The following is a 13,634-nucleotide window of genomic DNA, read 5'->3' on the forward strand; positions in this document are numbered from 1 at the left end:
ACTATGCATATATATCTACACCAGTTTTTCATTGTCAGATTAAGGCAACAGAAATGCCATAAATAAATAGGTGGTGTGATAGAAACACACAAGGGGTGGTGTCTCTTATATCCCCTTTCCATAAGAGAGAAAGCAGCCAGAAAGTCAGCAATAAAGGCTTGTCTTAAACATATTTGATATTGCTTTGCTAGAATATACACCTTAAGTCTCTGGGTTATACTTCCAAGCTAATGAATAACAGTGAGATATGCAGGTGGTTATCCACCATGATGTCAACAACGATAATATTGCAATGCCTCAACTGGGCTCCTCCACTCTCTTAGCATAAAGTACTAGATAAGGACTTTTGTGCATTCAACGAAAATGACCACTATTGTGACATCAGTGTTTTGAAGAGGAGAAAAACCCCGAAGTCTGGTGCCTCTTTAAATGCATGCTGCTGTAATAGGTGCTGGCTTTTGGTTCATTTCCAAGCTCAATTCAAGACCCTGGTCATTACTTACAAGCCCCTACATGTCTTGGGCCTCAGGTAGCCAAACGAATGTCTGTTCCTGCATCCTGTCCATACTATCTGAGGTAAGATGGACAATGACTATGGGGAGGCCTTTTTTTGGCTGTGATGCCCTGTCTCTGAAACTCTCTGTCATAAGAAGAGCCATGCTGGATCAGACCAAGGGTCCATCTAGTCTAGCATTCTGTTCACACAGTGGCCAACCAGCTGCTCACCAGAAACCGACAAGCAGGACATCAGCGCAACAGCATCCTCCCACCCATACCCCCTAGCAACTGGTGTACATAGGCTCATTTGCCTCTGGTACTGGAGGTAGCACATAGCCATCAAGACTAGTAGCCATTGATAGCTATTTCTTCCAGGAATTTGTCTAACCCCCGATTAAAGCCATCCAAATTGGTGGCCATCACCACATGCTGTGGTAGCGAATTCCATAGTTTAACTATGTGCTGTGTGAAGTACTTCCTTTTATCTGTCCTGAATCTCCCACCAATCAGCTTAATAGGATGACTCCAGGTTCTAGTATTTTGAGAGAGGGAGGAAAATGTCCAGGGAGACTTGCCTGGCACCTATGCTGCTAATCATTTATCTGCCAAGCACAGACCTTTTCACTCATCCAGGCTTTTAAAAGGTGGTTTGCTCTGATTTTTAATGCAGCTGTTTTTGATACTTCAATGGTATTTATATTTAGCATTACTTTGTGAGCTGCCCTGAAAACTGATGTAGAAGAATGATGTAGAAACTCCTTAATAGAACAAACTAGATGAGAGAAAAAAAATGCTTTGGAAGTATGAGACCTTTATTCTTGGACCCAGTGGAGTGTGGTCGATAGTGTTAGACTTGACCCAGAAATACCTGGGTTCAAATCCCCATTCAAACATGATGCTCAGTGGGTGACTGACTTTATTCATGCTATCCTTGATTGATCAGAGAATACATGCTATATAAAATAAAATACATGCTATAGAATTCTACCCTGCTTTCGGCAGGAAATTTACTATTTCAAAATGAGGAAAGTCTGTAGCTCAGTGGTAGAGCACACGCTCTGATGCAAGATGTTCCTGGTTCAACCCCTGGCATCTTCATATATGGCTAGGAAAGTCTCCTGTCTGAAACCCTAGAGAGCTGTTTCCAGTTAATGTGGATTGTAGACAATACAAGTGGGACCTGCTACAATTTGTTGCAGTGCGGTGTTCAGGATTGCAGCCAACCATGCCTGTCCCCAAGAGTCCATGCCATCCTACCCACACCAAACAATCAGTCAGCATTCCATGCTCATTGAGCCTGCTCACTCCCTATTGGGCTGTTTTTGGTTTCTGCCTCAGGATTTTTTTCTAGGGTTTTTTTTTGTATTTCTGCAAGCCTTGCACTTCCCCCAAGCCTGATATCTATTGGCTCTTGTATGTGGATGGTATAATTGTGGATACAGACACTCGAGAGATGGGCTGAACGTTATTATATCTTAAGGGTGCACCTTTTCGGCCCCAAGGGCCACATGTAATGTCAGCTTGGGGGAGGCAGGAGCCACACGCTTCCCCCCTCCATTCTCCCCCCCCCCGCCCTTAATCTACTCTTCCTGCCCACTGAAAGCTAGGGATTGCTGGGGTGGATGGATGTAAAAGCCTCTCCAATCCCCCAGCACTCACCATGAGATTACTGTTTCGCTGCTTCTACTAGCAGTGGGAAAACAGTGATCTTGGAATCCAAGGAAGTGCTTTTCTCCCTGCAGCCCAGCTGGTCTGCAGTGGAAGTGTGTGGGGTCCTGCCAGCTTTGGGGGTTGCATTGGCTCCAGGGCTAATGGTTGTGCATCCCTGGTATATATGATGATGAGCTAGATGAACCAGAAGGCAGCTTTCTATGATCTTTCTGTCATGGCGGAATGTGTGACATGGAGGAACTGACTAAAATGCTACAAACTCACTGATGACCCATTTGTACATACAAAGTCTGCAATGCTTTGCCTCTCTTGCATGTATTAAAGAAAGTACAGGTTAAAATTACTATGGTGTGAGTGTGTGAATGTTAAAGGATCAATTTGTACAACAGGATCTTTACCACAAACGATGAATAAGAGTCTTGCAGCTAGTCTTTTCTCTAATCTCTGGCATTCTTATGCCTGTTTCCTTTTAACTTCAATCATCCCGATTTTAGACATAGGCAGTCTCAACTCAGGCCATCTTGCACTCTCTTTACTGCACTGCACAGCACATAAAGGGTAACCCAATAATGCATGAAAGGGATTTGGCACCTTTGCTGTCTAAGATGAACAATGTTATTGTTATAGCCCTCCAAGCTGTGATTCAGGCATCTGTTCTATGATGAGAGTCTTAAGAGTCAGTTCATGCTTCGCATTTATGAAGTTGCATTCTGACCACTTCCTGTGAATGTTAAAGGATCAATTTGTACGACAGGATCTTTACCACAAACGATGAATAAGAGTCTTGCAGCTAGTCTTTTCCTAGTTGACCACTTCCTCTTGAACCTCAGGAGGTCGACTGTTTGGAAAGGGCGCATAATTAAAAATGCAATTCCTTGTGCTTTTGAAATGACACATTCAGTTGTAACACTATATTCTCCTTACACACAGTTTTGACCAGCAAGCCAACAGAGGTATCAGCTGTGAGAGGGCAAAGCAAGCCCTGGCCTGACATGAACCCAAAGATCACTTATCTGCCAAAGATATTAATATAAATCTAGAAGATATTAAAACACAGTAAAAAGCCAGTATTTTCCCATTTTTGTTGCCAATTTCTGCTACTTCCCCATGTTTCATACAAGTTAATGGAGTGGTGAAAATATCTAGACCAATTACAAGTATCTGGGCAACTCAACTGTAGTTCTGGATAGGTTGTCTGGGTTGGGAGTTGGAGGCACTGCACTACAGTGGTTCTGCTCCTACTTGGATGGCCGATTCCAGAAGGTGGTGCTGGGGGATTATTGCTCTGTGCCATGGCAATTGTGCCATGGGGTTCCACAGAGCTCTATTTTATCCCCCATGCTGTTTAACATCTACATGAAACCGCTGGGGGAGGTTATCCGGAGGTGTGGGCTGAGGTGCCATCAATATGCAGATGACACCCAGCTCTACCTCTCTTTCTCATCAAAACCAGGTGAGGCAGTGGCTGTTCTGAACCAGTGCCTGGGCACGGTAATGGACTGGATGTGGGCTAACAAACTGAAACTCAATCCAGACAAGACGGAGGTACTGTTAGTGGGTGGTTCGTCTGCCCGGCTAGGTGATATTCAACCTGTTCTGGAGGGGGTTGCACTCCCCCTAAAGGATCAGGTTCTTAGTTTGGGGGTGCTCTTGGATCCAGAACTGTCACTTGAGGCACAGGTGAACTCAGTGGCACAGAGCACTTTTTATCAGCTTAGGCTGGTATACCAACTACGCCCTTATCTGGACAGAGATAGCCTAGCTACAGTTATCCATGCTCTGATAACTTCTCGTCTGGATTACTGCAATGCGTTATACGTGGGGCTGCCTTTGAAAACGGTCCAGAAACTTCAGCTGGTCCAAAATAGGGCAGCAAGATTGTTAACAGGGACTGGCCTGCAAGCTCATATTACACCAGTACTTTTCCAGCTGCACTGGCTGCCAGTCCATTTCCGGGCCCGATTCAAAGTGCTGGTGTTAACATTTAAAGCCCTTAACGGCTTGGGGCCAGGTTACCTGAAGGATCGCCTCCTCCCATATGTGCCTGCCCGGACCTTAAGATCATCAGCAGCGGCCCTTCTCCGTGAGCCCCTGCCAAAGGAAGTGAGGCGGGTGGCTACTAGGAGGAGAGCTTTTTCTGTTGTGGCACCCCGGCTCTGGAATGAGCTCCCTAGTGAGGTTCGCCTGGTGCCTACATTGTACTCCTTTCGGCGCCAGGTGAAGACCTTTTTATTTTCCCAGGCATTTTAGCTTTCTAAATTTTTATCTTTGCTGTTTTAAATCTGTATTTTAGAAGGGGAAGAAATGGAAGCAGTGACAGATTTTACTTTCTTGGGCTCCAAGATCACCGCAGACGGTGACTGTAGCCATGAAATTAAAAGACGCTTGCTCCTTGGGAGGAAAGCTATGGCCAACCTAGACAGCATAGTAAGAAGCAGAGACATCACCTTGCCGACAAAGGTCCGTCTAATCAAAGCTATGGTTTTCCCAGTAGTAATGTATGGCTGTGAGAGCTGGACTATAAGGAAGGCTGAGCGCCGAAGAATTGATGCTTTCGAACTGTGGTGCTGGAGAAGACTCTTACGAGTCCCCTGGACTGCAAGGAGGTCAAATCAGTCCATCCTAAAGGAAATCAACCCTGAGTGCTCATTGGAAGGACAGATAATGAAGCTGAAGCTCCAATATTTTGGCCACCTAATGCGAAGAGAAAACTCCCTGGAAAAGACCCTGATGCTGGGAAAGACTGAAGGCCAAAGGAGAAGGGGACGGCAGAGGATGAGATGGCTAGATAGCATCACGGATGCAATGAATATGAACTTGAGCACGCTCCGGGAGAGAGCGCAGGACAGGAAGGCCTGGCGTGCTATGGTCCATGGGGTCACGAAGAGTCAGACACGACTGAACGACTGAACAACAACAACAACTGCTGCTAGGTTTTATTGTGGTTGTATTGTTATATTGTGGTTTTAATGTTCTATATATTTTAAATTGTTTTATTGTGTGTTGTTTGGTTTTAATTTTTGTGAACCGCCCAGAGAGCTTCGGCTATTGGGCGGTATAGAAATGAAATAAATAAATAATAAATAAATTCTGAAAAAAAATTAAAATGTTCCTGAAGAGGTGAAGTGGACGCTAATACAAGAAAAATGAATTAAAAAAGAAGAGATGTACCTGAAACCTCTCTGGGGGCAGGGCGAGGCAGGTGGGGGAGAGAAGAGCAGGAAGTCTTGCCCAAACGGTAGGACATTGTGGGGGTGGGAGTACTATGTGTTTAAAAAACCCTGTATGAATGCTCCTTAGGATAGGCAGATATGCACTACTTTCAATGTACTAAAAAAAAAAGAATAACTAAAAAAATGTTCTAGTGACATGGGCTGGGGTGTGTGTGTGTTGGGGGACAGTGTGGTATAGGACAGCAATAACTTCCAGCTAGTGCTAAGAAAGGAATTGCTCATTGTGCATTGTCAGCTCTATGGTCAGTCACTAGAATGTTCAATGTGCATCATGTGCTAACTGTGAGGGTACTGACAGACACATTCTTGGGTGGCTGCTCTCCAAATTCCCTTCTCAGATGGTTCCCCCAAAACCCAAGCATCCTCTGGAGACAATGAAGCATCTGCATACAGTGGTGTGGAAGTGTGGCAAAAGGAAGAATACACTCAAATGGAAACGTTGCATCTTCAAACAGGAAACCTTAGGAATGTTCTGGAGAAAATATTACAAAAAGTAGACTAAAAGGTTTTTAAAAAGAAAAGAACAGACAGCACAATTTTAAAACAATTTTATAATTTCTTGATGAACTTAGTTTGTGAATAAAAAAGAAAATAAAACGGAACAAAAGTGTTTATATTATCAAGGCAAAGTTGAATATATAACACAATTTCTTTGCAATTCATTATCCTGTCAGTAACATGACTCCATCAATAAAACACATACAAGTTGAAGGCAGCGTGCGCACTTGCATTACAGACATCTATCATCTCCCGCTGCTGCTCCTTCCAGAAGGAACTCAAAGTATGCTGGACTATATACGCAAGGCTTGTCTCCTCCTCTATTAAAGTGCAACACATCACTTTCCAAGTAGCAAAAGATTCCCATCTGTAGTGTGTGTGTGGGAAGACATCCCACATATTTTCTCTCCCTATGGCAGCCCACTGTGCTGCCTTCATGAATAATTTGGTAAAGCAGAACCTGGTGTTCTAATTTCAGCATGAGGTGAATCCAAGGGAAGTAGCAGTACTGCTTTGGCAGGGATGAATGAACAGCATGTTATGTCAGTTTATAGGAGGCTCATCTGGATATAATCCCATTTACTTACACAGAAGCTAAACAAGATGTGAACATTTGGTAAGCATAAAACTCCCTTAGGATTTAGCACACCAAATTCATTACTGGAGGATAGGGGGTTAATTGAGAGAAGGAAAACCTGCAACCTTTTTTTTTTATCTAGAAGGTGCCCACTGAAACCAGTATTAAGCCAAATCGTAGGTTTACTAGCTGAAATGATTGAGAGATGCCTTACCTCACCTAAGCCATGAGTAGATGGAGAAAACTAAATTACAGGGTTATATCAATCAAGCTTGGCCTAAGACTTTTAGATCCTGTATCCACAAGAATGCCTCAAGGGTGCGACTATAAACTAATTAAAACCATTCCAATGTTTTCAACTTTGATTCCAGCTGGAACAATCAACAGTGAATCAAGTAGATTTCAGCACTGGAAAATTGGTAACCTCAAATTTAAAGGACCATAGATATTCCCAGAAATAATCAGAATATTATTTTGAAGTACATTCATGTATAATAATTTAAGATATGACTAGTAGCAATGATAAATGTATTCATTATATATAGATTTATGTTGGCCAAACCCTTTAAAAGTAGTCAAAATCTTCCATCCCAATGGTGCAGAAAAGAAGGCAAGCCCTTTGTTGAGAGATTATGAATGCACATTTTCAAAAGTGGGTGCATTTACAAAGTAACCACACACATGTAAACGGGTATTGGCAGAGGTGAAGGTGCATTTAGAAATATTAAACAGTTTATGTGTACAAAATAGGGACTAAAGTGTGTGCAAGTATGCTTCAGTGCATCCCTTCTATTTAAATTTGCAGTATTAAAGCCCCAGGGATACCCACAAAAAACAGTAGCTGCTAGTGAAGAATATGTTATAATTCTGCTCCTTTCTAAATTTTAAGGGTAGTCCATACATTACAGTATTGGGAGAGGGATAAAGACAAGTGTTAGTAACATTCCTAAGAAGGCCACACTGGTTTGGTCCTCCTTGGTCTGTCAAAGGCAATTGAAAGGTATCTTAAGCCTAAAAAATCCATTTCCTCACAAAACTGGGAGGAGGAGTCCAGCACTTTGCCTTTTCATATTTTGAATTCCTTTGGACAATACATTTAGTTTTTATATTTTTTTAAACACAACTTTTTCATTTCTACTTCTATCTTTTTTTATTTAAAATCAGACAACAGACACACATTGTCGGTAACTGCCCCAGTCTGAGGACCACACAGACAATAATTGACAAGCAGAGAACAAAACAGAAAAATAAAATAAAAAATACCCCTGAAAAAGTCAAGGGAAAATACCAATGATGACAGGGTTACAGCACTTGCCACACGCACTGGAAAAAGTCAGTATCTTATGTTTACGCTTTTGACACTAAAAAGTTTGGAAATGCTTTTATTCTCTCTTTTTTAAAAAAGGTCAAGAGACAGCCATTTTGTTCAGAAGGATAACGGCTCCCTCTATAAATGGAAAAAGTTAAAAAATATTTTATATTATAAAAACAGCACCTGCTGCACTGACAAGGCTGAGAGATTGGCAAGAGAAGAGCTTGTGTTAATTCTGGCAGCCCTAAACCACCCATTACCTGACCTCCCCACTCCACCAGCTTTACCAGGGCAGTGTTATGAAATCTGGAGCATCCTGCTTTCCATCCTGTTGCTTGGTTCTCTGAAGTTAGTAACTAACTTCATTTAGTTCAAAGATCTAACGTTGTACTAACTTGTACAAAGTTAGTTCAGTTAGCACGAAGTTCTAATTCCAAGAACTTTGGCGGAAGTATATCCCATTACTAAGGTCACTCCAAGAACCCATGCTATGGTAATAGCCTACGAGTGTGAGACAGGAGGAAAATGGTGTTCCATTAACTTATTTTTTCAGATACAAGAAACAGAATATTCCTTGAATTAAAAATAGAGAAAAACAGATGCCTAGAACTCCAATATATATTCACAGAGATCTTGCAAAATACACTGCAAAGGTTCCCACCTACTGAAACTTTCCCTTCTATACATGGCATTTGATGGCACACACTATCCTGTCACCATAATCTTCATTCCTTTAGTTGTGGCAGATGTTTGGGATTTTCAGGGAGTGTTTGGCATCTCTGAGTGAAGGTAATGGCCAAAGGCAGTCCCAGTCCCAGACCCAATATACTAGAAAGATATTTCATCGGGATGTTCCTCTTATTAGTTCTTTCCTTGGATATTAGTAGCTAATATCACTGTGGCATTCTGAGGTTGAAGTTTCATTTATTTTAGTCTTTGTTAAACCTGGATTTGATGGGAATGGAATGATAATGTGGATTCCTTGGGATCAATAAACAATCCAATTAGAATGTCCAATTAGGATGTCAAGAAATTACCACCATTTCTCAGGGAGCTATTAATAGCTGCACCAAATTAATAAAAAATAGAGGGTTACTGTGGTTTATAAACACCTTTAGAGGCATTACAAATGAGCTTTTTTATAGCTTGAAAGACTAACATGACATTCCCTAAATATTACCAAGCCTTGTTATACCCCAGCTCTATCAAACACTATCAACAAAACTCTATCAACGTGGCTAGTATAAACAAGAGATTTTGGAATTCACCAATAGGAGGCTATTTTTGAAAAATGGACTGAGGAACAAGGAAGGTAAAAAATAGGGTATCTTTCCAGCACAATTGTCCAGAGCTGTATTTTCTGGACACAGGTGGTGGATTTCACTTGCAGGAGATAACGGCAGAAATAAAAATCTATGAGAGCTATGATAGTGTAGTGGCAGTCAGATTGCCACATACATCCATAAACACTTTGGACCGGTGCATTTCATACCATCTCTTAATGGAGGCAATGTTAACTAGATCCACTAGTCAGTCAACAACCTTGCACTCTACTAATAAAAGAAACAAGTTAAAGCACAACATGCTTGACAAGAACTCATGGCCAACACCTTACATTTAAGGCTCCACAGTTCCTTGAGAAATGAAGCGAGACAGGACCTCTACCAAAATGGCATCAAGGAGATTAGCTGCAGTGCTTCACTGATGATAAAGCCAGGTCACTGTTCCAGGATCAGAACTTGTTTGCACTCTCTCTTGCTGTAAAAGCATTTTACTGGGGGCTTAAATCAGGTCTGAGTGTGGCAGGACTCTGAGCTCATGGAATGGGGTAGAAAAGGTGTGTGCGTGTATGTGTGTGTGTGGAATAAGATAGGAGTTGCAAGAGAAGCAGATTCCAGGTTGGAGGGGGAAGGGTTCAAACAACAGGTGTTCTGCTGGATGATAAAAACCAAATGGCCAGCATGGGAATTGGCACTGCTTGACAAATTCCCCTTCCCCTGGAGAACATGTTGTGAGCAACGCAGAGTGTAAGCAATGGGCTTTATCCCAATTTTATACCTGTGCTAACACAGATCCAGTTTTTGCAGAAGCACAGCCACATGGTGGCAGCTGAGTTAAAGGCTCCAGAAATACTAGCATGGAAAGCTGTGATTTATATGCAGTGCAATAAGCACATGGGGATGAAGTAGCAACCACAAGTGACTATCTTTGACTAGCTCCCTGACCCATTTTCTGCAACCCCTCCCCCCAAAAAACAAAACAAAAACCCACTATCAAGGAGCATCTCAGCAAGAGCTTTACAAGCAGCAGTCATTTCAACCACAGATAAGGAAAATTCCACAACTTCTCCCACAGAGAGAGTGGATTGTTTTACAGCAGAGAACAAGGGCAGCTGGAGACCTGACCATATAACTTAATAGGATAGCCAGGGAGTGGTGGTGGTGGGAAGATGTTAGGCCTGAAGGCTTAGATGGTTTTACAGGCAGCATTAAATTCCTACAGTGAGTAATTAGGGATGAAAGAGAAAAAGCTAGAAGCGAGATTTCAAAACAGCAGCTCCTATCAAAATGTGCTGACTCAAACAATAGGGCCAAAGGCACGGCTCTGGTGTAAGGCATGCCTCATGGTATGTACAGTCACTGTCTACATGCTTTCCGGTAAAGGCAATTTCAACCTTGAGAACAGCTCCCCTGCCCTTTATGATGAAAAGCATCAGCCACAGCCTATTACTGCCATCAACTCTGAAAGTACCACTCCAGATCTCCAAAGCCATGAAGGTGCTAAATAAGCCAGCAATGTGAATCCCTCATTAGAAAACCAATAGGAAAAATACTGCCATTCAAAACGAAGCTTATTTATGCTTTACCCCCTTTCTGAAGTAACTCAAAGGTACCTCCCCTGCAGGTGCTAATGAAAGGATGGAGCTGAGCATCTTGAACAACTCAGCACCAGATGGCCCCACTACATCCTTCCATAATCAAAGGCAGATGTTGTATAAAAGGTATTAATAAATGGATTCATTTTGTTTTAGAGATATTCCTTCCTTCTATTTAGAAATCAGTGATATCATAGGGTCTAGGTTTCTTGATCTGATGGGCAGGGGGGAGTCTAAGCCAGGGAAAAAAGACCTTCAGTATTGTCTAAACGTTTTGGGATGTATTGTAATGACTGAAAAAAGAAGAAAAGGGCCTCAAGAGTGTGTCTGCTTTACAGGAATGAGCATATACAGATGCAAAACTCTTAAGTTGGAAAAACCAAGCATGGTGATGAGGACCATCATTACAGACGCAAACCAGTTAGGAAAGCAATTTAAGGGCCAGTGGTCTTTCCTCTTACTGTATTAAGTTCCAAGTCATGATTCCCTTTTCTGTTATCTGCTCTGAAAGGTCCTCTTAACTCTGAAATCTGAAAGCTGAAAATTCAGAAAGACTTAGTTCCTTTAAGGAGAAAATAAAGTGATACCAGAGTTCTGTTTTGGTGAATGCCTGGAGAATGATACTATGCAAAAAAACTAGTACTGCTCAGGGCAAAACTATTTTCACAATTAGTGCAAAACAAATGAGTATTTAGATTCCTACTTAGCCTGTAAATTTGGATATGTTAACATGATGCCATTTAGAGAAGCTATTTTGGGCTCACTCATTGGCAGTGCTATGGAAGGGGCAGCAATAGGTGTGACCAGTACTCTGCTACTGGGTTTGGCTTATGAAGTAACCCCCTAAGAACTCAGAAATAGATAAAATGAGAAGTCAAGCATGAAGAAAGCACCCTTCAAATGAGAGTGCAAAGATATATAGATAAGGTATGATGCTAAAAAATGGCCAGAATACCAAGAAAACCTGCTAAAGAAAACATCCATCACTATTTCACAGCCCATTTGGGAAACAGAAGTGAGACTCGTAAGAGGCAGAACAGTACAATAATGTTTCCCACTCTTGCCTAATTAAAGTCACCACTGAAAACAAGGGATACTCCCCATTTCTCTTATTGTATTTGCTTCCACTTTGAGGGTAGCGCTCCTGTGCAGACAGAGGCAGCAAATCTTGAGCTAGCTAAATCAATGTTGGCCAACTGTGGGCCTTTATCAGAGCACACTCCACTTCCTTGATAAATGAAGGTAGGCCAAAGACTTTACTAACTGGAAAATAAAATAAAGGCAAGTATTCTCCTGCCACCACTTCAAGAATCTCCAGAGCTAGTTATGTTCACTATATTGCCACTTCCATGCTTACTGGACTCAGCAAATTTCTGAGCAAACATATCCCAAAGCCAACAGGAAAGGTAACTGGGAGGCATATTCCAAAGTAGAAAGGCAGTGAGAAGATGAATGCAGGCATGATTCAGTACTTATAGGCTGGAAGAGCTGAGATACCAGTTTCGGTTCGTTTGTTTCTTTTTATAAAAAAGGTGCACCAAAGGTTTCTTCTTTTCTCCCCCTTTCATGCTCTTCTCCATCTTCATGACTCCTTGGACTGACTGGGCTTGGCCCCTGGGCATGCTGTTGCTGGGGGGGAGGATTGCACTGGTTTCGGTCATGATGACTCCTCAAGTGCATTGACAACTTGCTCCAGGATGTCAGGGCAGTGATCAGCTATCTGCTGTAGAATGGCATTGGCAAACTCTTGTAGCTCTGCGCTGTCCCTCTCGCCCTTTTCCAGCTCATCATGAAGCTAAATGGAAACAAAAGACAAAATTTTGTCAGCACACGCTGGTGTATTAAGATGTCACTTCAGGATTTAGCCCTCAGTCTGGGTGCTGCTACACACACACACACACACACACGTACATATAGGGGACAGTTTCACACATGAATGTCGACTGAATAGGGAGCTGCTGCCAATTACAGCTCCTCGATAAGCATATTTGTAGGATATGCGAATTTGCAAACACGTTTTGCAATCATACCTAAAAATGAAATACATAAAATGGCCCAAACCATCTTTGTATCTGAGTGCTCCCATTTTGAAGGTTCTAGGCTGGAATATTACATTTAAGTATACATTCATCTAGGCCTGCCAGTTTCCCCATATTGGAAAAATAACTATTTTTCAGAAGTTGTGCTGCAATCTAGATAAGGTGACACTACCAAAAGAGTTCTGAGCAATACTTCAGAGTTTACTGTTCTTCACCCACAGAGGGATGTTTGCCTTGAATATCTGTCAGTTATGCTTCAAATTTATTCATTAATTTCCTGATGAGTGCTCCCTAGTGGGAGACCCTCCTGCTGCAATCTACACATTTAATGGAATCTAAGCTTTTTATGTTGCAAATGTTAAATGACTCAGAGCGTTTGCCCAAGTGTTCAGATTTTTCTAGATTTGAATTCAGGTCTTCCAAGCTCAATTCTCTACTAGTTAGGATAGTGATCTTCAGCATTTTCAGATCCAGATTTCTGCGACATTGACCCCCTTTCCAGGTTTTACTATCTTCATCTCCTACACATTCTCTCATCTTAATGACTATTTTTTTAAAAAGGTAGTGGGTGGCTATAACCAACTGTAAATTAGGGTATGACTCATCATTTGAGGAGCAATAACTTAGACTAAACTGCATGCTTACCAAGTCCGCTATGGATAGATTAAATTCTTTGGAAACACAAGATACATTTTAAAGTCGTAACTGCGAGGAAAAATAAGTGTAAGTGAGTAGTATCCTGCCAAATACATCTATAGTTAAAAGGCTTCAGTTATGAATATATTTAGCTTCTTACAGGTTTTAAAACACTTTATTAATGCAGTTTGTGTGTAAATTCTATTACCTTTAAAATTCTGTCTTACCAACAGTTTGGCATTTAGTTTTGCTCTGGGAAACATGGAGTATTTGTCTATGTGACAGGATTGCATGT

At 41.8% G+C, this 13,634-nt stretch overlaps 1 protein-coding gene across 8 annotated transcripts in view; it reads right to left on the reverse strand.

Annotated features, from left to right (window-relative positions):
• Positions 1 to 5,570: 5,570 nt before the first annotated feature.
• Positions 5,571 to 13,634, reverse strand: part of ERC1 (ELKS/RAB6-interacting/CAST family member 1) — a 274,951-nt gene continuing 266,887 nt past the window's right edge. For all 8 annotated transcript variants that reach the window (XM_084809321.1, XM_084809326.1, XM_084809327.1 and 5 more), the window contains one exon: positions 5,571 to 12,459. In XM_084809321.1, the coding sequence (XP_084665447.1) occupies positions 12,322 to 12,459 (138 nt within the window). In that variant the 3' untranslated portion in view covers positions 5,571 to 12,321. The remainder of the gene's footprint in view (positions 12,460 to 13,634) is intronic.

This window comes from Heloderma suspectum, chromosome 7 (genome assembly GCF_057233095.1).
Source record: "Heloderma suspectum isolate Gila_16-S chromosome 7, 16-S_ref, whole genome shotgun sequence".
Taxonomy (NCBI): domain Eukaryota; kingdom Metazoa; phylum Chordata; class Lepidosauria; order Squamata; family Helodermatidae; genus Heloderma; species Heloderma suspectum.